We start from the raw sequence: 23,847 nt of genomic DNA on the forward strand, positions 1-23,847 counted from the left end.
GAGCCGGCACGGCGCCCCCGGCTCCGGAATGCCCGCCGCCCCCACATGCGCCGACCTGCGCCCGCCGAACAGGCGCGACCACCAGCCCCCGGCAAGAGAGGGAGAGAGAGGAGCAAGCGGAGACCGGGTGAATACAACAGGAGGGGTTCCAGGGGTCATACTTACCTTGTGCCGGCCCTATGGAGACGGCTGTCCACCGGACCCTCTGCTCCGCCTGCTCCAACCACTGTCGTGGTGACCTACCCGGCCCCACCGTGGCGCATCCAGGGACCCGAGCTTGACCGAGGTAGGAGACCCCCCCGCTACCTGGGTCGGTCAGCCGGCCTGGGAATCCCTCGACGACTCCATGATGGACCATCTGTAGGAAGTCCCGTCCTATAGGAACAGGAAACCAACTGATGCGTGGGAGAGGTGCCGCCCTTTTGTATCTGTAGGTTTCCTGTTCCTGAAGGGCGGATCCCCTCTCTCAGGTGGTGCTGTCATGGACGACCGATAAACTCATTATATAGAGTCATTACAGAGTGATCTATCTCACGTGTTTATTTCTGTTAATGTTGATGATTATGGCTTACAGCCAATGAAAACCCAGAAGTCTTTATCTCAGTAAATTATAATACTTTATAACACCAGCTTGAAATATGATTTTAAAGTCTGAAATGTATGTTCAGTAAATGCACTCAATACTTGGTCGGGGCTCCTTTTCCATCAATGTAGCGTGGCATGGAGGCGATCAGCCTGTGGCACTGCTGAGGTGGTATGGAAGCCCAGGTTGCTTTGATAGCAGCCTTCAGCTCTTCTGCATTGTTGGGTCTGGTGTCTCTCATCTTCCTCTTGACAATATCCTATAGATTCTCTATGAGGTTAAGGTCAGGCGAGTTTGCTGGCCAACCAAACACAGTGATACTGTTGTTTGTAAACCAGGTATTGGTACTTTTGGCAGTGTGGACAGGTGCCAAGTCCTGCTGGAGAATGACATCTCTATCTCCATGCTTCCCTCTGCCGACAAGCTTTTTGAAGTGCTCTAAAATTTCCTGGTAGACCGTTGCGCTGACTTTGGTCTTGATAAAACACAGTGGACCTACACCAGCAGATAACAGGGCTCCCGAAACCATCACTGATTGTGGAAACTTCACACTAGACGTCAAGCAGCTTGGATTGTGGCCTCTCCACTCTTCCTCCAGACTCTGGGACCTTGATTTCCAAATGAAGTGCAAAATTTACTTTCATCTGTAAACAGCACCTTGGACCACTGAGCAACAGTCCAGTTCTTTTTCTCCTTGGCCCAGGTAAGACGCTTCTGGTGTTGGCTTTGGTCATGAGTGGCTTGACACAAGGAATGCGACACTTGTAGCCCATGTCCTGGAAACGTCTGTGTGTGGTGGCTCTTGAAGCAATGATTCCAGCAGCAGTCCACTCCTTGTGAATCTCCCCCAAATTTTTTAATAGCCTTTTCTTAACAATGCTTTCAAGGCTGCGGTTATCCCGGTTCCTTGTGCACTTTTTTCTACCACACTTTTTCCTTCCACTCAACTTTCCATTAACATGTCTGGATACAGCACACTGTAAACAGCCATCTTCTTTAGCAATGGTCTTTTGTGGCTTACCCTCCTTGTGGAGTGAGTCAACGACTGCCTTCTGGACATCTGTCAAGTCAGCAGTCTTCCCCATGATTGTGGAACCTACTGAAACAGACTAAGGGACCTTTTTAAACGCTTAGGAAGCCTTTGCAGGTATTTTTTGTTAATTATTCTAATTTAGTGAGATAATGACTTTTGGGTTTTCATTGGCTGTAAGCCATTATCATCAACATTAACAGAAATAAACACTTGAAATACATCACTTTGTGTGTAATGACTTTATATAATATATGAGTTTCACTTTTAGCATTGAAGAACTTAAATAAATTAACTTTTTGATGACATTCTAATATTGTGAAGAGCACCTGTATATCCGGAGGAAATTAGAGAGCAACAGCACTCAATTGCTCTGGATGTATGTGATTTGTCCAAAGGCTAGAAAAATGAAGCCAGCACTGATTGGCTACAGGGATCGGGTGACAATGTTAAGCGGTTCCTGGGAGAGCCAGGGCCAACACCTCTGGAGGTACGCTGGTGCCCGTGGTGAGTATAAGTGTTATTATTTTACTGTCGGAAAAACATAGGTATTCATAAGAGGTGGTCTGAGTAGTGGACAACCCCTTTAAGCAAGCGGAGCATGACAAATCAGAGTTATTAGTCAAGCACAGCCCCTTCAGGCCCTAAGTGGGTGGAGTACGACACACCAAGGTGGAAAGAGCGTGATGGACCAAGCACTGCCCTATCAAGCCCTAAGTGGACGTGAACCATAAAAGACCAAAGTTAGGGATCAAGCACAGGTCCTAAGTGGGTGGAGCATACCACACCAAAGTTAGGAGACATGCCTCACCCCTCCAGGCCCTAATTGTATGTACCATGACACCAAAGTTAGGAGTCATGCACCACCCCACCAGGCCCTAAGTGGGTGGAGCATCACACACCAAAGTTAGGAGTCATGCCTCGCCCCTTTGGGCCCCAAGAAGATGGACAAAACACAAACCACATTTAGAAGTCATGCACAGCCCCTTCAGACCCTAAGTGGACATAGCATGACAGACCAAAGGGGCCCAAGATAATGGTCAAGCACAGCTCATTCATGCCCTTTAGGCTGCCAGGACTTGCTGGGACTGGGGGTTAAAGTTTATCAAACTTCTGGAAAGCCATAAGTTGAGACCATTACACATTATGGCCACTTACATTTTAATTCAGAAATAAGAAATGGAGAAAATCAAAGGGCACAAAAAAATTCAGTAAAAATAATTTTTATTGCATAGAAATTCATCATAAAAACATTTTTTTTACCTGCTTCTTACCAAATATCAGCCTTCATAAGGCCTGTCTGGCAATAGACATTATATATCTAGCCATAATAAATAGACTTTATATTTAACTCTTCACGTTTGAGAAACATTATATTTGAGGTGCCTTTAAAGTGTACAGTTAACTCATGGTGGCAGCCATTTTTTTTTCTTAATTATTATTATTTTGAATGACCCAATAAAAAAACAGCACCACGCAGGTCTATAGGTAGTATCAGGTATTGCAACTTCAATGGAGCAGAACTGCAATACCACTCACAACTCCAAGTCAGGTGGGGCGCTGTTTGTGAAGGAAAGCAGCCACGTTTTGCTAATTCTGGACACCCCCTCTAAAATATAGGTCTACATGTCTGCTAGATTTCATTATTAAATCATCTGTACATGATTTTATTACAATGGTGGGATACAGTGTGATTTTATAGATGAGGCTGGTGCCGAAGTTTATAAAACTTGCATTAAACAGGGAGTCTACGTAGTTTGGGGCGTGAGCGCACAATGTCCAGAAATCCAGTCTTAAGATGTTGGGATGTTTGGTAAAATCAGGCCTTCTAATAATATATAAACACTAGGCCTCATTTATGAGAATCGCCTTTGTTGCCTATAGCAACCAATCAGAGCTCAGCTTTCATTTTTCAAACTGTCCTGGTAAAATGGAAGCTGCGCTGTGATTGGTCGCTAGGGGTTACAAAAGCAATTTCTCTTCTAAATAGTTTTCCTAAAGTTGTCTCTTCAGAAGAGCAGCCATTTTAGGATCTTCTATTCAGTTAAGTCTAAAAAATGGCCACCACCCTTGTGAAATTACATTTTCACATATATGCAAAGAAATATAATTATTTCTTAAATCCCTTCGAGGAAATATTCCCATATGATTCAGTGCAAGAATGTTAAAATGTATTTTTTCCCCTAAAAATTTCCGAGCCCCTGAGATGGATTAAAATTTGACACTGTACAGATTTACATAGTTGTGAAGAAAAAAACTTACATTTTTGGATCAACCCTTCATTTATTAACACATGCTGTATACACACATACACAGAACAGCCTTAATCCAGACGTTCTGGACTATCAGATGCTGGATTACTGGAACTCTCCACTGTGTATATATTTCAGCCTTACCTGAGATTAATTATATTATGTCTATGCATAATATCGAGTCATTGAAGTATACATGTAATTAAAGGGTCTGTATACTTTTGCATATATTATATTTTAACGCTCCATAGCATCTAATAAAAAAAAAAAAAATGATGCAACTTTGCAAAAACAGTTTGCACCATAACGTGTGTCTCCAGCTCCTATGCAGGCCTATGTGTCGCCATGGTTACAGACTACAAACAACCCTTGTGTAGTCAGATACTACAGTCACACGCCATTCACTGAGATCCTTACTTCCATCTAATATACCGTATGTTCAATAGTTTAGTAAGAAGTTTGGGGGAACATGTAAAAAGAGTTGCTTGTAGTCTGTAACCATGGAGACAAATGTATACATGGGAACTGTATACATAAAACGGTTGGAGGGTTTTTTAAAACTGATTTATAAAGTCACTTCATTTTCTTTGGTGTTAAATTGATCAGAGCAATTGAATAGAGATTGTAAAAGTCTACACACCCTTCAATTACGCAAACCTAGATTTCAAAGGGCCGTTTCCATCTTCGTACATGAATATTGTTGGACAGCGCTTGTAAAAACCAAGCCCTTTTGCAATTTGCTTCTTATTAAAATTTGCGGCCATTTTTTTTTAGAAATTAACACTTCGAACGACTGAAAATTGAAGTAAACCGTAAATTGCAAAAATTGATTGTATTTACAGAGGTTGTCCAGGACTTTAACATTAATGGCCTATCCTTGGTATACGTCATCGATGTCTGATCGGCGGCATGTGACACTTAGTACCCCACCAATCAATGTCGGCGGCAGAACTGCTCAGTTACACAGCACAGCTCTGTCGACTCTATAGTGACCGCGGCCGGGTGATGCACAACCCCCCCCCAGTCAAAACAATAAGTGGTGGATGTGCGGTCACTATACAGTTGACAAAGCAGTTCCGGCCAACACCACACAGTTGATTGTCGGCGGTGCCATGTGACACCACCACCGATCAGACACAGAGGACCTACCCCCTAAGGATAGGCCGCCAATGTTAAAATTCCGGAGAACTCCTATAACAAGCAATATCTGGCAATATCCATTCATGAAGGTGGGAATGATCCTTTAAAAGGTTAAAATAAGGTTCCATAACAAATAATAATTACATCAGTATAATATCCGGTATGTACATTGCGCACCCTAAGAAACAGTCTAGTAGTTTTCTAAAATAAAAATTTTTTGTATTTCAATTTTTAACGCAAAATGACTTCATTAAGTATTTGCACCCCAAGGGGCGGCAGTCATTCTGTGCACCGAGCCAATGACTACAGTCTATTATTGCACTTGTGATTCAAAGTCCTTCATATTGCGGGCTAGAAAGAAGCGGCGTTGTTTTGTGAACCCCCAACCAAATGTGGGAGATCTCATCTGGTTTTTGGAACAACTTAACTATTTTACCAAACGAGATACAACTTTTGTATTGTTAGCCAAAAAAAAAAAAAAAACTACCTATAGGGGTGTAGAGTTAGGAGATGCAAGGAGACAGTAGACAGTCCCAAAAACTTCCCTACTTCCGATGCCAGTTTCAGAGGTCCCACTCTACTTGCCAAAGAGGCTTTTTAGGCAATCAAGTAATACATAACGAGTTCTCAAACAATCAGGAAGCCCAATAGTGCTGAAGAGGCCCACTGACCGCTGTTTCACCCAGTGGAAATCAGACACAGGGCTTCATGGTGGACCCTACCTCAGGTCACTAATGGGACTCTAATGTGATAGTTTTTTGGGCTGGACCTTCAGTCTCAAGGAACAAACTAGCGGGTCTTCTAGGGTTATGCTTTATACCACAATAACAGTGCCACAAAAAAAATGGGAAGAAGTCTGCGCCTATTATGAAAGGTAGACATAAACCATGGAAGCCCTGCTTGATTATCATACATTTTCTGCTAGAAGATCAGACCCACCTTTATCCGCTTTTGGCACTTTTGAAAAATCAAGAAGGATGAAAGGTGTTTTCAGTGAATATTTTCCTATACAATCTGGCGGTATATCAAAATTTTGAGCTGACCACAGGGCCACCAATTTTTTGGCCAGGAGGCTCATAAGGCATGTACAGAGTCATTAGAAGCTGGACTCAGGCACAGTTTTCTTCCTGCCCAGGGAGGAAGTTTGATATTTCATTCTTTGTAAAGTACTTGAAGATGCCTTCTCAGTAGCCATCTGTCTAGTGGGTTGATGTGGCGCGCTTCCATTTCTATACAGAGTAGCTGACCTCTTCATAGTCCATTCTGCTTTCGTCTGGACGTTAGTTGAACTATGCGCTCGTCTGATGTCCATTTTAGATTTATTATCCTCCTTCTGCCTCCGTGGCAATGTACCACTAGTCCTTCCATCATCCACCACAACCCCATTGGATAGAGAAGTCCGGGAGATACAGTTATGTAGCTCGGATGGGGTAGGGGTCTCAGAACCAGTCTGCCACTTAGGCTCTTTCCTTTGTAAATTTGTCCTCATCTTGGTTGATTTCACTTCTGATTCAACTTCAGAGAGTTTAATCTTGTCTAATCTGTGATCTCCAACGTTTGTATGATGTCTTTGGTTAATGTCCCCCTTTTGACCTGAAGAAGCTTTGACTTTTACTGCATTATTTGAGGCTGAGCAATTTATACCCACGAGCCCATTACTGTTTGAGGTCCTATCTTTACTTTGGGACTGTGTGGACGCAACTCCCTTTCCAGCCTGCTCAGTACTGTCCTGGTGGGCCAGTCTCTCTTTTGACTTACCCCTCAAAGTATCTGTCTTTGAAGATGATGACAATGCTCTGGACTGTCCACTTGCAGAGCTGGTTCCATTGGCACTATGGCTAGTTGATTGGTTGAGATTGGGCGGAATTCCATTGGATGACTTTTCTGGTTTAGTCATCACGGGCACAATGGGCTCATTAGTGTACTTCGGACGTCTTCCCGACTCCAAGTATTCCACAAGCTCACGAGTTTCAGGCTTTGCTTTGTCCTTAGATCCAAATGACCACCGGAGAGGCATTGCCTTACTGATGCTCAACTTAATTTTAGAAGCCGATGAAACCTTCATACTTGCACTTCGACCCTTTGCTCCTCGGACAAAAGACTTTGACCCTACAAAAAATTAATGGAACATTTTAGAAACATGATCAAGTAACTATCAATCTACCCAGACTTATCTGCAAGGCAATGTAGATACCTTTCTCCATGTTCTTCTCCGTCTCTAGAAAGATGGGGGAGTCTGGTATTTTTGGCACTGGTGTGCAGTTCGTGGTTGCCCAAGATACTAGACTTTCTCTCTTGCTTCCACTTAGTCTTAGGACCCAGTGATCAGACATGGTTGAGCTTGTGGATCCTGCAGTTACATCCAAGAATTAGTACAACTCATTTTAGGTCAAGACTCTTAACTATGAAATTACCAAATCATGACATTCTCCACTATCCCCAATTCCCCAATGTGGAAATATGATTGAGGTTCTACATATCTTGACAACCATAATCCATACTTCTCACCTCGTAGTTGATAGCACAAAAAAGACCAACCAGCCAAAAATAACACCCCTCTTCTTCCCAGCCCAGCCATGAAAAAGTCCTACTGACCATCATGGAGAACACAACAAATCAGACCATACCTTTAACCGAGCTGCTAGCAGACCAAACTGGAATAGCATTTCTCTTTTGGTAGAAGAGGAGATAGGCCCCTCGGGTACAGACATCCTCCTCAAGAACACGTTCTACATTATTGTCATCATAGCTGTACCATCGGGCATCCAAAGAGTTCCTGCAGAAGGCTAAAGGCACAAGAGGATATAGTCAGAGCAGTATCATTTTTACCCTAGGTGCCAGTGTACACCACAATGTGATTTTCAAGTCATCGGGATGGCTTTGTGACCCACCTGTGTAGTGACCTCCTTGTAAACTTCCATGGTGGTTACATACTGCATACAAATCGTACAACACATCCAGGTGCCCATTCTCCAGTTGGCATGGAGGCTGCTTCCAGGATGACCATTGTCCTAAGGGGCGTTTGTTTCCCTGGCCCCTCTTAACCACATGTGGTGCCATGTCCATCCCTGCCAAGGGGAACTTGACTAGAGTAGACAACTTGTTCCTACGGCCACCAACCTGCCGGAACCTCTTAAGATGAATGATGAGGATATCAGGCAGAGTCCATAGGCTCAGTTTCACTGTACCTTGCTGCAGAATCTTACAGTGTGGGCACCTCCAGGCATCATCTGGAGCCAACTGTGGAGGAAAAAGGTAAACATGTGACACCAGTTACAGAAATTGTATAATTTTATGTATGTCCATATTTGTTTCAACCAAAAGCAATCAGAGTCTAGCACATGGCTGCTCTGTATTATTAGACACCTATGGGCTGCCCCTTACCTGTTCTTCCTTCGTATACAGCTGAAAGCACTCGTCCAAGGTGCAGATCTGCTGCTGGTGGTCCAGTTGTTGGCTCCTTACAGATTCATCATCCTGAACCACTTCTTCCTGGATACTCCCAAACAATCTTCAAGAGAGTCATATAATGGAATAAGCCAAATTATGCCAACACTATAGGCCATGTATAGGGGGTCTGTATGGCATGAAAGTATGAAGGTATGAGAGTGTGTCTAAAAATGTATGCGCGTGTATTTGTATGTTTGTGAGAATGAAGATGTATCTATTTGAATATACAGTATGTGTATGTAGGAATGTATAGTTTATGGGTTTATGCATGTATGAATATAAATCATGTGTGTATTTAAAGAAGTGTGTCAGTATGAATGTATAGTGTGTTTATGTATAGGAGTGTGAAGGCGTGCGTGCACTGCGCGTGTGTATGAATGTACAGTATGTGTGAATGTATATGCGCATGTATAAATGTAAAATGTACTGTATGTATGTGAACGTATGTAATTGTGATTGTGCTTATGTTTTAATGTACACCAAGTGTATGGATGTGTGTGTATTCATATGTATGACTGTACATTGAGTGACTACTATATATGTACAGTGTGTGTATGAATGTAGTACATGTGTTTTTTTATGATGAGCATTGTATGTATTAATGTACAGTTTGTATATAAATCTAAATGTATGAATGTGCAGCGTGTACCTCTATGTATGAGTCTGCATGACTACAGTATGTGCATATATGACTATGCAGTGTGTATCAATGGACATTAGTGAATATATGTACGAGTGTACACTGTATGTATTTATGAATGGGAAGAGTCTATATATACATGCGTGTATATCTCAATTGTTGGAGAGCTGTTATCTTGGCTGGACACAGAGGTATAACCGGAACACTGTCTCTTTAAGAAAAGGCTTGGTTTATTGTAGACAGCATAAATCAAGCTTGGGAAAGTAAATACGGCCCTCTGGGCAAAACAAAGAAACAAACAAAAAAAAAAAAAAAAAAACAGTCCTTTTCCTAGTGGGAATCGCTCACAGGCAGCAATGCCTACAGTTCAGGTTGAGCACACACTTTCCTGGAGTCCCATCTCTCCAGGAACCACTGAACACTGAAAGCTTTGGCAATCAGCCATTTAAGCCCAGACCTTGTGACTCCCTCCATCATGTGACTGATCACATGATCTTGTTATCATACAGGTCCTGTCAGGACTATGCATGTGGAGATACGGTGGACCCGCTCTATGGAGGTCCACTAAAAACAGCCCATAATATAACTCAATAAACCGTCCCAACACGTAGTGTGTTGGAGGAAATTATTCTGGTTTTACGTCACTGATGCCATCATGCCCAGTGACACGCATCTCCCCTCCATCACTTCACCAGTGAAGTGTTTATAACAACATTCAGTGGGTATGTATTATGTAAGTGTGTGAATATATATGTGTGTATATGTATACATGTACGGTGTGTATGTATACACATGTGAAGATACTTTAATGGAACTATATCATATTTTGCTCAGTTTATTTTGTTGTAAAACGGAAACTTACACTAAATATGTAAAACAGCCTAAGTGGACTGCAGGTGTGTATATGAATGTATGTTTGTATGCACGAGTCCACGCTTGTGTGCATGCGCGAGTCCACGCTTGTGTGCATGCGCGAGTCCACGCTCGTGTGCATGCGCGAGTCCACGCTCGTGTGCATGCGCGAGTCCACGCTCGTGTGCATGCGCGAGTCCACGCTCGTGTGCATGCGCGAGTCCACGCTCGTGTGCATGCGCGAGTCCACGCTCGTGTGCATGCGCGAGTCCACGCTTGTGTGCATGCGCGAGTCCACGCTTGTGTGCATGCGCGAGTCCACGCTTGTGTGCATGCACGAGTCCACGCTTGTGTGCATGCACGAGTCCACGCTTGTATGCATGCACGAGTCCACGCTTGTATGCATGCACGAGTCCACGCTTGTATGCATGCACGAGTCCACGCTTGTATGTATGCATGAATCCACGCTTGTATGTATGCACGAGTCCACGCTTGTATGTACAGCTCTGGCAAAAATTAAGAGACCACTGCAAAATGTTCTCTTTATAGGTATATTTTTGAGTAAAATATAAATTGCTCTTGTATTCTATAAACTACTGACAACATGTCTCCGAATTTCCAAGCACTAAATGTTGTATTTTTTTTTCTGAAAAGGAGAGATGGCCAAAATTAAATAAAAGAACCAGTGTTTTCAGACCTCAAATAATGCTAAGAAAACAAGTTCATAATCGTTTAGATACAGCAATACTAATGTTTTAACTCAGGAAGAAATCAGAAATCAATATTTTGTGAAATATCCCTGATTTATAATCACAGATTTCATGCATCTTGGCATGCTTTCCACCAGTCTATCACACTGCTTTTGGGTGACCTTATGCCACTCCTGGTACACACATCAGCAGTTCTTCTTTGTCTGATGGCATGTGACTATCCATCTTCCTCTTGATTACATTCCAGAGGTTTTCAATGGGGTTCAGGTCTGGAGATTGGGCTGGCCATGATAGTGAATTGATGTGGTGGTCCTTCATCCACACATTGATTGACCTAGCTGTGTGGCATGGCGCATTGTCCTGCTGGAAAAACCAGTCCTCTGAGTTGGGGAACATTGCCTGAGCAGACGGAATCAACTGTTTTTCCAGGATAACCTTGTATGCAGCTTGATTCATACGTCCTTCACAAAGATTAACCTGCCCAATTCCAGCCTTGCTGAAGCATCCCCAGATCATCACCGATCCTCAACCAAATTTCATAGTGGGTGCAAGGCACTGAGGCTTGTACGCCTCTCCAGGTCTCCGTCTAACCATTAGATGACCAGGTGTTGAGCAAATCTGAAAATTAGACTCATCAGAGAAGATTACCTTACTCATGTCCTCTACGGTCCAATCCTTATGGTCTTGGCAAACTTCAGCCTGGCTCTTCTTTGCTTCTGATTGATGAAAGGCTTTTTTCTAGCTTTACATGACTTGAGCCCTGCCTCTAGGAGCCTGTTATGAACTGTTCTTGCGGTGCACTTCACCCCAGCTGCCATTTGCTATTCTTTTTGTAGGTCACTTGATATCATCCTGTGGTTGCTGAGTGACATTCGAATAAGATAACGGTCATCCCGGTCAGTGGAGAGTCGTTCTCGCCCTCTGCCAGTCTGTAGCTTTGTTGTCCCCAATGTCTGCTGCTTGACCTTGTTGTAATGGACTGACGTCTTAGAAATTTTAAGGATCGAGGCAACATGACGCTCACTGTATCCATCTGCTAGTAAAGCCAGAATTGAGCCCTTATTTTCCTCACTCAAGACTTTTCTTTTCAACTCCTTTGGCGTGGGTAAGTTATTTTTTCATTCCTATTACTTTTGGGATATTACTAGCACTTGTTTTGCCATCCAGCTTGTCCTATTGCAAGAGGATTGTGAACACCACAGCAGGGTTTTTTATATTTTCCTTCGTTAAATAAGATTTGGTTCAGGTGATCACCTAATCAGAAGCACATTAAGTAGAATGAGGTGTACTTTGGTTGGAATTCATCTGACACTGGAGTGGAATGGCTCTCAGACATGTAGAGAAGCTGATTTTTATAAAACTGAGCCGTGCTCTCTTAATCTTTTGCCAGAGCTGTATATACATACGCTTCCATGTTTGTATGCATGAATGCATGCGTCCATGTTTGTATGCATGAATGCATGCGTCCATGTTTGTATGCATGAATGCATGCGTCCATGTTTGTATGCATGAATGCATGCGTCCATGTTTGTATGCATGAATGCATGCGTCCATGTTTGTATGCATGAATGCATGCGTCCATGTTTGTATGCATGCGTCCATGTTTGTATGCGTGAATGCATGCGTCCATGTTTGTATGCGTGAATGCATGCGTCCATGTTTGTATGCATGAATGCATGAGTCCATGTTTGTATGCATGAATGCATGCGTCCATGTTTGTATGCATGAATGCATGCGTCCATGTTTGTATGCATGAATGCATGCGTCCATGTTTGTATGCATGAATGCATGCGTCCATGTTTGTATGCATGAATGCATGCGTCCATGTTTGTATGCATGAATGCATGAGTCCATGTTTGTATGAATGCATGAGTCCATGTTTGTATGAATGCATGAGTCCATGTTTGTATGAATGCATGAGTCCATGTTTGTATGAATGCATGAGTCCATGTTTGTATGAATGCATGAGTCCATGTTTGTATGTATGAATGCATGAGTCCATGTTTGTATGTATGAATGCATGAGTCCATGTTTGTATGTATGAATGCATGAGTCCATGTTTGTATGTATGAATGCATGAGTCCATGTTTGTATGTATGAATGCATGCGTCCATGTTTGTATGTATGAATGCATGCGTCCATGTTTGTATGTATGAATGCATGCGTCCATGTTTGTATGAATGCATGCGTCCATGTTTGTATGAATGCATGCGTCCATGTTTGTATGAATGCATGCGTCCATGTTTGTATGAATGCATGCGTCCATGTTTGTATGAATGCATGCGTCCATGTTTGTATGAATGCATGCGTCCATGTTTGTATGAATGCATGCGTCCATGTTTGTATGAATGCATGCGTCCACGTTTGTATGAATGCATGCGTCCACGTTTGTATGAATGCATGCGTCCACGTTTGTATGAATGCATGAGTCCACGTTTGTATGAATGCATGCGTCCACGTTTGTATGAATGCATGCGTCCACGTTTGTATGAATGCATGCGTCCACGTTTGTATGAATGCATGCGTCCACGTTTGTATGAATGCATGCGTCCACGTTTGTATGAATGCATGCGTCCACGTTTGTATGAATGCATGCGTCCACGTTTGTATGAATGCATGCGTCCACGTTTGTATGAATGCATGCGTCCACGTTTGTATGAATGCATGCGTCCACGTTTGTATGAATGCATGCGTCCACGTTTGTATGAATGCATGCGTCCACGTTTGTATGAATGCATGCGTCCACGTTTGTATGAATGCATGCGTCCACGTTTGTATGAATGCATGCGTCCACGTTTGTATGAATGCATGCGTCCACGTTTGTATGAATGCATGCGTCCACGTTTGTATGAATGCATGCGTCCACGTTTGTATGAATGCATGCGTCCACGTTTGTATGAATGCATGCGTCCACGTTTGTATGAATGCATGCGTCCACGTTTGTATGAATGCATGAGTCCACGTTTGTATGAATGCATGCGTCCACGTTTGTATGAATGCATGAGTCCACGTTTGTATGAATGCATGCGTCCACGTTTGTATGAATGCATGCGTCCACGTTTGTATGAATGCATGCGTCCACGTTTGTATGAATGCATGCGTCCACGTTTGTATGAATGCATGCGTCCATGTTTGTATGTATGAATGCATGCGTCCATGTTTGTATGTATGAATGCATGCGTCCATGTTTGTATGTATGAATGCATGCGTCCATGTTTGTATGTATGAATGCATGCGTCCAGGTTTGTATGCATGCATGCGTCCAGGTTTGTATGCATGCATGCGTCCAGGTTTGTATGCATGCATGCGTCCAGGTTTGTATGCATGCATGCGTCCAGGTTTGTATGCATGCATGCGTCCAGGTTTGTATGCATGCATGCGTCCAGGTTTGTATGCATGCATGCGTCCAGGTTTGTATGCATGCATGCGTCCAGGTTTGTATGCATGCATGCGTCCAGGTTTGTATGCATGCATGCGTCCAGGTTTGTATGCATGCATGCGTCCAGGTTTGTATGCATGCATGCGTCCAGGTTTGTATGCATGCATGCGTCCAGGTTTGTATGTATGCATGCGTCCAGGTTTGTATGTATGCATGCATGCGTCCATGTTTGTATGTATGCATGAGTCCATGTTTGTATGTATGCATGCGTCCATGTTTGTATGTATGCATGCGTCCATGTTTGTATGCATGCATGCGTCCATGTTTGTATGCATGCATGCGTCCATGTTTGTATGTATGCATGCATGCGTCCATGTTTGTATGTATGCATGAGTCCATGTTTGTATGTATGCATGCGTCCATGTTTGTATGTATGCATGCGTCCATGTTTGTATGTATGCATGCGTCCATGTTTGTGTTCAGGAATAGGGCGATGAGTTTTTAAGCCCGTATGGCACCAAGGTAGCTTGTCCCACTCCTGTTTGTGTAAGTTTGCGTATCTCCGAGCGTACATATGTGTGTATGTATCTGAATTATCTCCCTTACATACCTCTCTTTGCTTCTGGGATCCCACTCTATCGCTAGCTTCACATGGGGTGGTCCTCCAGACCCGGAGAGTTGCAGAGCCCTATCATAACAACAAGAGCAGCTGATGGGCACTCCAGAGGTGGGCATGGTCACACAGTCAGCAGTGCTACATACAGGCGCATGCTTGCCACTACGTATTACTAATATTCTCCCTCCCGACCCAGTATACAGCTGTAATCATGGCGGCTCTTGGCTGCACAACAGTCTCAATAGTTCACTTTGCAAAAATTGTGCAGTAGCCAAACCAGCCAGTAGGTGGCAGTCACAGAACAGACAGGTCGCAGATAACCCTTTCAGCCACAGTACTATCCAAAATCTCCTACAATATTATCTTATAGGATTAGATGGCCGCGATTGGCCCCAGGTTATTTCGGGTAACTCTAGGTCTTCTCAGTGCCTCATTTTTTGGCATATGGGGTTCAATCACTCTTTATAAAGGCCTTATAACAAGGGAGCAACTAACCTGCTCACAGATGGATGTTGTAGGGGTCGGGTGTCCTTCGATGACAAATAACAGCTGCTCACTGGCGCCCCCACCACTCGGATATTAAAAATCACTCCTCCGCTCTGTAGGGACAGAACAGAGATAACATCTCTATAAGGTGACAGCAAGCAGCCAGAAATCCAGCGCTCAGCCCCAGGCAGGTACCTACTGGAGGGTTTGCCTCGCTTCTCATCAAATATCGGATCTTTCCCACGAGGTTCTGCTGCAGTTGATCCCAAGATACTGCCCTGTCTTCCCGTAATATTAGCGGAGGTCCAAACCTGGCCAAAGCAAGACAAAAATCAGCTATTCCTTATGCAAGAGCTTCAGTGAGCAATGCAAGGAAACAGGAGGGAACTTGCCTAAATGTGTCCAATAAATAACAGCAGAATAGTGAGTGCAGCTCTGGAGTATAATACCGGATGTAACTTAGGATCAGTACAGAATCAGCAATGTATGTACACAGTGACTGCACCAGCAGAATAGTGAGTGCAGCTCTGGGGTATAATACAGGAGGTAACTCAGGATCAGTACAGGATAAGTAATGTAATATATGTACACAGTGACTGCACCAGCAGAATAGTGAGTGCAGCTCTGGGGTATAATACAGGATGTAACTCAGGATCAGTACAGGATAAGTAATGTAATGTAATGTATGTACACAGTGACTGCACCAGCAGAATAGTGAGTGCAGCTCTGGAGTATAATACTGGATGTAACTCAGGATCAGTACAGGATCAGTAATGTAATGTATGTACACAGTGACTGCACCAGCAGAATAGTGAGTGCAGCTCTGGAGTATAATACTGGATGTAACTCAGGGTCAATACAGGATAAGTAATGTAATATACACAGTGACTGCACCAGCAGAATAGTGAGTGCAGCTCTGGGGTATAATACAGGATGTAACTCAGGATCAGTACAGGATAACTAATGTAATTTATGTACACATTGACTGCACCAGCAGAATAGTGAACGTAGCTCTGGAGTATAATACAGGATGTAACTCAGGGTCAGTACAGGATAAGTAATGTAATGTATGTACACAGTGACTGCACCAGCAGAATAGTGAGTGCAGCTCTGGAGTATAATACAGGATGTAACTCAGGGTCAGTACAGGATAAGTAATGTAATGTATGTACATAGTGACTGCACCAGCAGAATAGTGAGTGCAGCTCTGGAGTATAATACAGGATGTAACTCAGGATCAGTACAGGATAAGTAATGTAATGTATGTACACAGTGACTGCACCAGCAGAATAGTGAGTGCAGCTCTGGAGTATAATACAGGATGTAACTCAGGGTCAGTACAGGATAAGTAATGTAATGTATGTACATAGTGACTGCACCAGCAGAATAGTGAGTGCAGCTCTGGAGTATAATACAGGATGTAACTCAGGATCAGTACAGGATAAGTAATGTAATGTATGTACACAGTGACTGCATCAGCAGAATAGTGATTGCAGCTCTGGGGTATAATACAGGATGTAACTCAGGATCAGTATAGGATAAGTAATGTAATGTATGTACACAGTGACTGCACCAGCAGAATAGTGAGTGCAGCTCTGGGGTATAATACAGGATGTAACTCAGGATCAGTACAGGATAAGTAATGTAATGTATGTACACAGTGACTGCACCAGCAGAATAGTGAGTGCAGCTCTGGGGTATAATACAGGATGTAACTCAGGATCAGTAATGTAATGTATGTGCACAGTGACTGCACCAGCAGAATATTGACTGCAGCTCTGCAGTTTAATACCGGATGTAACTCAGGATCAGTACAGGATAAGTAATGTAATGTATGTGCCCAGTGACTGCACCAGCAGAATAGTGAGTGCAGCTCCGGAGTATAATACAGGATGTAACTCAGGATCAGTACAGGATAAGTAATGTAATGTATGTACACAGTGACTGCACCAGCAGAATAGTGAGCGCAGCTCTGGGGTATAATGCAGGATTTAACTCAGGATCAGTACAGGATGAGTAATGTAATGTATGTGCACAGTCACTGCACCAGCAGAATAGTGAGTGCAGCTCTGGAGTATAATACAGGATGTAACTCAGGATCAGTACAGGATAAGTAATGTAATGTATGTACACAGTGACTGCACCAGCAGAATAGTGAGTGCAGCTCTGGAGTATAATACAGGATGTAACTCAGGATCAGTACAGGATAAGTAATGTAATGTATGTACACAGTGACTGCACCAGCAGACTAGTGAGTGCAGCTCTGGAGTATAATACAGGATGTAACTCAGGATCAGTACAGGATAAGTAATGTAATGTATGTACACAGTGACTCCACCAGAGGAATAGTGAGTTCAGCTCTGGAGTATAATACAGGATGTAACTCAGGATCAGTACAGGATAAGTAATGTAATGTATGTACATAGTGACTGCACCAGCAGAATAGTGAGTGCAGCTCTGGAGTATAATACAGGATGTAACTCAGGATCAGTAATGTATGTACATTCAACCTCCCCCAAATAAGCTGTCCCTTTAAATGATGCAAACGTACCTCATCGCCTGCTGACTACCACTTTCCAAATTGCACAGAAGTAACAGAAATTTAGAACTTGAAGACAAGACCTCGGTCGAGACAGACCCTCCTCCTGTTAACTTTGGTGCATCTTGATCGCTGCAGCGGGGGGAAGAAGGGAGGCTGTGAGGGTAACCTGCAAGAATAAAGAATGACATCTCCAATTGTTGGGTTATTCCTTGTGATGTGAAAGCCCCTTGCAGTGGAATTGCCCTTTAATCCTAAACTCACCTGAGCTCCTACTTGAAGCCGATAGTTTATTTAAGGGTGCAGGGGCCTGGATGGCGTACAGCGGGTCTCCCTCAGCAATGGTGTTGAGGTCTTCATCATCAGAGAAAGATCGCTGGAAGCCGCTGGACTGGAGCTCCACCAGGATCACCTGCAGAGGAGCAGATAGAAAGAAGCAACTAAATACTATTTTGTAATTTTGTATTACAAGTTGTGATAGTTGCCTTTTTCCCTTTTTTTTTTTTTTTTTGGGGGGGGGGGGGGAGGGACTTTACCTTTGCTTTATTTTTGGGATTTTATTTTTAATTTAACTTTTTTGTTATTTACTTGTTTAAGCCATTTTATTTAATTTTTGGGTAGGTCTTTAACATTATATTTTTAATTATTTTTTACCTTAATTTTTTTTTAGTTTTTAATCCCTTAACCCCCAAGGGTGGTTTGCACGTTCATGACCGGGCCAATTTTTACAATTTTGACCACTGTCCCTTTATGAGGTAATAACTCTGAAACGCTTCCATGGATCCCGGTGATTCTGACATTGTTTTCTCGTGACATATTGTACTTCATGTTAGTGGTAAAATTTAATTCAAATAACTTGCGTTTATTTGTGAAAAAAACGGAAATTTGGCGAAAATTTTGAAAATTTCGCAATTTCCCAACTTTGAATTTTTATGCCCTTAAATCACAGAGATACGGCACACAAAAAACTTGATAAGTAACATTTCCCACATGTTTACTTTACATCAGCACAATTTTGGAACCAAAATTTTTTTTTGTTAGGAAGTTATAAGGGTTAAAAGTTGACCAGCAATTTCTCATTTTTGCAACACAATTTTATTTTTACGGACCACATCACATTTGAAGCCACTTTGCGGGGTCTATATGATAGAAAATACCCAAATGTGACACCATTCTAAAAACTGCACTCCTTAAGGTGCTCAAAACCACATTCAAGAAGTTTATTAACCCTTTAGGTGCGTCACAGGAATTTTTTGAATATTTTAAAAATAAATGAACATCTAACTTTTTTTCACAAAAAAAATACTTCAGGTTCAATTTTTTTTATTTTACCAAGGGTAACAGGAGAAATTGGACTGCAAAAGTTATTGTGCAATTTGTCCTGAGTACGCTGATACCTGATATGTGGGGGGGAACCACTGTTTTGGCGCATGGCAGAGCTCAGAAGGGAAGGAGCGCCGTTTGACAATTCCAATGCAAAATTAGCTGGAATTCAGATCGGACGCCATGTCGCGTTTGGAGAGCCCCTGATGTACCTAAACAGTGGAAACCCCCCACAAGTGACCCCATTTTGGAAACTAGACCCCCAAAGGAACGTATCTAGATATGTGGTGAGAACTTTAAACCCACAAGGGCTTTACAGAAGTTTATAACGTACAGCAGTACAATTAAAAAAATCATATTTTTTCCACAAAAATGATCTTTTCACCCCCAATTTTTATTTTCCCAAGGGTAACAGGACCCTAAAAGTTATTGTACAATTTGTCCTGAGTACGCCGATACCCCACATGTGGGGATAAACCACTATTTGGGCGCATGGCAGAGCTCGGAAGGGAAGCGGCGCCATTTGACGTTTTTGGCTGGAATTGAGATCGGACACCATGTCGCGTTTGGAAAGCCCCTAATGTACCTAAACAGTGGAAACTCACCACAAATGACACCATTTTGGAAACTAGACCCCCCAAGGAACTTATCTAGATGTGTGGTGGGCACTTTGAACCCCCAAGGGCTTCACAGAAGTTTATAATGACCGGGCATGAAAATAAAAAAATCGTATTTTTTCCACAAACATGATCAATTAGTCACCAATTTTTTTATTTTCCCAAGGGTACCAGGAGAAATTGGACCCCAAAAGTTGTTGTCCAATTTGTCCTGAGTACGCTGATACCCCATATGTGGGAGAAAACTACTGTATGGGCACACGTCGGGGCTCGGAATGGAAGTAGTGACGATTTGGAATGCAGACTTTGATGGAATGGTCTGTGGGTGTCATGTTGCTTTTGGAGAGCCCCTGATGTACCTAAACAGTGGAAACCCCCCACAAGTGACCCCATTTTGGAAACTAGACCCCCTAAGGAACTTATCTAGATGTGTGGTGAGCACTTTGAACCCCCAAGTGATTCACAGAAGTTTATAACACCCGGGCGTGAAAATAAAATCATTTTTTTCCACAAAAATGATATTCTTGCCCCCAATTTTTTATTTTCCTAAGGGTAACAGGAGAAATTGGACCCCCAAAGTTGTTTTGCAATTTGTCCTGAGTAGGCTGATACCCTATATTTGGGGGTAAAACACTGGTTGGTCGCATGGCAGAGCTTGGAAGGGAAGGAGCACCATTTGACTTTTTCAACGCAGGATTGGCTGGAATTGAGATCAGACGCCATGTTGCGTTTGGAGAGCACCTGATGTGCCCAAACAGTGGAAACCCCCAATTCTAACTCCAACCCTAACCCCAACACACCCCTAACCCTAATCTCAGCCCTAACCCTAGCCCTAACTTTAGCCCTAACCCTAATGGGAAAATGGAAATACATTTTTTTATTTTATTATTTTTCCCTAACTAAGGGGGTGATAACGGGGGGTTTGATTTACTATTTATGGCGGTTTTTATGTTTGGCAGCTGTCACACGCTAAAAGACGCTTTTTTATTGTAAAAATAGCTTTTGCATCACCACATATTGAGAGCTATAATTTTTCCATATTTTGACCCACTGAGTCATGTGAGGTCTTATTCTTTGCGGAACGAGTTGACGTTTTTATTGGTACCATTTTCGGGCACGTGACATTTTTAGATCGCTTTTTATTCCGATTTTTGGGACGCAGAAAGAACAAAAAACCAGCGTTTCATGAATTTCTTTTGGGGGGGTGTGTTTACACCATTCTGCGTGCGGTAAAATTGATAAAGCGCTTTTATTCTTCGGGTCAGTACGGTTACAGCGATACCTCATTTATGTCTTTTTTATGTTTTGGCGGTTTTATGCAATGAAAACTATTTTATATAAAAAATAATTATTTTTGCATCGCTTTATTCTGCGAGCTATAACTTTTTTATTTTTTGCTGATGATGCAGTATGGCGGCTCGTTTTTTGCGGGACAAGATGACGTTTTCAGCGGTACCATGGATATTTATATGCGTCTTTTTGATCGCGCGTTATTGCACTTTTTGTTCGGCGGTATGATGATAAATCATCATTTTTTGCTTTGTTTTTTATTTTTATTTTTTAAGGGGTTCGCTAAAGGGGTTAACTAATGGGACAGTTTTATAGGGCAGGTCGTTACGGACGTGGCGATACCAAATATGTGTACTTCTATTGTTTTTTTCTTTTTTTATTTCCAAAAAATGAATTTATTGGGGAATATTTTTTTTTTTTCAATTTATTTAGCGATTTTTAAAAAAATTATTTTTACAGTTATTTCTTTTTTTTTTTAAAACTTTATTAGGTTGTCCCAGAGGGGACATCACTGTCCTGTGACAGATCGCTGATCTGTCACATCACAGATCACTGTGACAGATCAGCGATCTGTCACAGGCACTGCTGCAGGCTTCCTCCTTGCCTGCGCTTTGCAGGCATGAGGAAGTCAGCTCCCTACAGGCCCCAGAAGGTCCCCGTCGCCATCTTGGATCCGGGGACCTGTAGGGAAAGAGACCCCCCGCAGCAGCGCTGCACATTGCGTTGCTGTGGGGGGCTCAGGGAAGCACGGAGGGAGCCCCCTCCCTGCCGATGCTTCCCTTTAGCCCCCGGTACACCGCGATAGTGTTTGATCGCGGCGTGCAAGGGGTTAACGTGTCGGGGGCGGTCCATGACCGCCCCTGACACATTATCACAGCTGACACCCGGCACAATTAGCTGACACCCGGCCGCGATCAGCGGCACTCACCACATGGGCGCCGCTGATCGCTGTGACGTAGTATCCCGTCCCTGGGAATTAAGTCCCAGGGCACATGGACGGGATAGTACGTCACATGGGACTAAGGGGTTAATGACTAGAGGTATTTCAGTTTTTGAATTTCAGTTTTTTGCTCCTCTTTTTCCCAGAGCCATAACTTTTTTATTTTTCTGTCAATATGGCCATGTGAGGGCTTGTTTTTTGCGGGACAAGTTGTACTTTTGAATGACACCATTGGTTTTTGATATATCGGATACTGGAAAATGATAAAATAATTGTGGTTAATTTGCAAAAAAAAAGTGCAATTCCACAGTAGTTTTTTTTTTTTTACCATGCTCACTAAATGCTAAAACTGACCTGCCATTATGATTCTCCAGGTCATTATGATTTTGTAGACACCAAAGATGTCTAGTTTTTTTTTATTTAAGTGGTGAAAAAAATCCCAAAGTTTGGAAAAAAAAAAAAAAAGGCGTCTCCATTTTTCGGGATATGGGGTTGAATGAGCGTTTACTTTTTGTGCACCAAGTTGACGTTTTTATTGATACCATTTTGGTGTAGATACGATCTTTTGACAAAATCAAAACAACGTAATTCTAGCATTTTTAATTTTTTTTCTCATTATGCCGTTTAGCAATCAGGTTAATTCTTTTTCTATATTGATAGATGGGGCGATTCTGACTGCTGCGATGTAAAATGTTTATATTTGATTTTTTTTCTTGTTTTATTTTGAATGGGGGCGAAAGGGACCCCCCTTGAACACAGGCTCTCCATGCATGTGCTGTGACCAGTAACATAGCTGCGACACATGCAGCTGTGGTGCCAGACTGCTGACCAGCTGGCACGCTTCATGTATTCATGCTCCCTTTGCAGCTTATTCGGCAATCGATATAGCTTGCCGAATAAGCAGGGACTCGATCAAATTCGCTCAACTCTACTCAATTGCTATGAGCGCCGACCACCGGGCGACAATTATAGCAATCTGGCAATGGCAACAATAGAAGTCTGCTGCAGACCTATGGTTGTCATGCTGACCCATAAGTGACCCGCGATCATGTGATGGGGTCACAGATGGGTGGGAAAAAAGGACACGCTTCTGGTAAGTGCGAGTTAAATGCCGCTGTCAGAGATTGACAGCAGCATTTAACTAGTTAACAGCTGCAGGTGGATCACAATTCCACCTGCGGCTGTTGCAGGCACGTCAGATGTATAGATCATCTGACATGTGCCCGGAAAGGTGAGGGTTCTGCACCGAAGCCCGCACCAAACAGGGCGAGTCAGGCTTGTGCATACTATTATGCCCAACATCGGAAAGGGGTTAAGAAGGACCTTTCACTTGCTCAAAAAAATTGACCCAATTGTAAAAATCCCTGAGCTCCCCTGATTGTGTCATTTTTCCTTTTTCCGCTGCGTCGCTCCATTGCAGAGATATTAACATTTGTTGCTTTTGGAGTACAGCATGTGAAATCTCTTCTTGTAGTTCTTCAGAGTCTTCTCTAGGGGCGTGTCAACCCTCTCTCCCAGATTCTGCCAATCACAGCTCAGCAGCTGTACCAGTCTCACATGTTATCAAGCTGTGAATGGCAACTGGGAGGGAGGGGTTTAAGCAAACCCGCCAAGGAGAAGACTTTGAACAAATGCCCAGATGGTCTGCAAAAAGAGATTTCACATACTGTGCTTTAAAAGCAAACTATGGTAAAATCTCTGGAATGGAGCGATGTAGCATAAAATGGGAAAAAAGCTACAGAATCTGGGGAACTCCGGAATTTTTACAAGGTATTTAACTAAATGTTTTTAAGCATATGACAGGTCCTCTTTAATTTTATATTTTCATCTACTATTTTTTTTATCCAATATATTTTATTTTTTGGGGGGTTGGTCTTCACTTTCATTTTTAACTATTTTAAATTTAATACGCTTGAATAGAAATTTCTACAGGCACCTCATAGGGCATGCAAGTAATATGCGCTAACTGGCCTTGACAAGAGACTCGATGGCTCCCCCAA

The 23,847-nt window shown here is 42.8% G+C and overlaps 1 protein-coding gene across 3 annotated transcripts in view; it reads right to left on the minus strand.

Moving 5' to 3' along the window:
• Positions 1-2,820: 2,820 nt before the first annotated feature.
• USP43 (ubiquitin specific peptidase 43) overlaps positions 2,821-23,847 on the minus strand; it is a 57,927-nt gene continuing 36,900 nt past the window's right edge. The window contains exons 5-14 of one of the 3 annotated variants that reach the window (XM_073559658.1): positions 17,942-18,117; positions 17,690-17,846; positions 15,338-15,449; positions 15,148-15,251; positions 14,647-14,724; positions 8,390-8,516; positions 7,897-8,245; positions 7,633-7,791; positions 7,200-7,355; positions 2,821-7,114 (exon numbers count right to left, since the gene is read on the minus strand). In XM_073559658.1, coding sequence (XP_073415759.1) covers positions 6,102-7,114; positions 7,200-7,355; positions 7,633-7,791; positions 7,897-8,245; positions 8,390-8,516; positions 14,647-14,724; positions 15,148-15,251; positions 15,338-15,449; positions 17,690-17,846; positions 17,942-18,117 — 2,431 coding nt within the window. In that variant the 3' untranslated portion in view covers positions 2,821-6,101. The remainder of the gene's footprint in view (positions 7,115-7,199; positions 7,356-7,632; positions 7,792-7,896; positions 8,246-8,389; positions 8,517-14,646; positions 14,725-15,147; positions 15,252-15,337; positions 15,450-17,689; positions 17,847-17,941; positions 18,118-23,847) is intronic. The other 2 variants (XM_073559656.1, XM_073559657.1) reach the window with 2 other exon arrangements.

The sequence above is a fragment of the Dendrobates tinctorius genome, unplaced genomic scaffold, assembly GCF_039654945.1.
Source record: "Dendrobates tinctorius isolate UK_male_01 unplaced genomic scaffold, ASM3965494v1 ptg000014l, whole genome shotgun sequence".
Classification (NCBI taxonomy): Eukaryota; Metazoa; Chordata; class Amphibia; order Anura; family Dendrobatidae; genus Dendrobates; species Dendrobates tinctorius.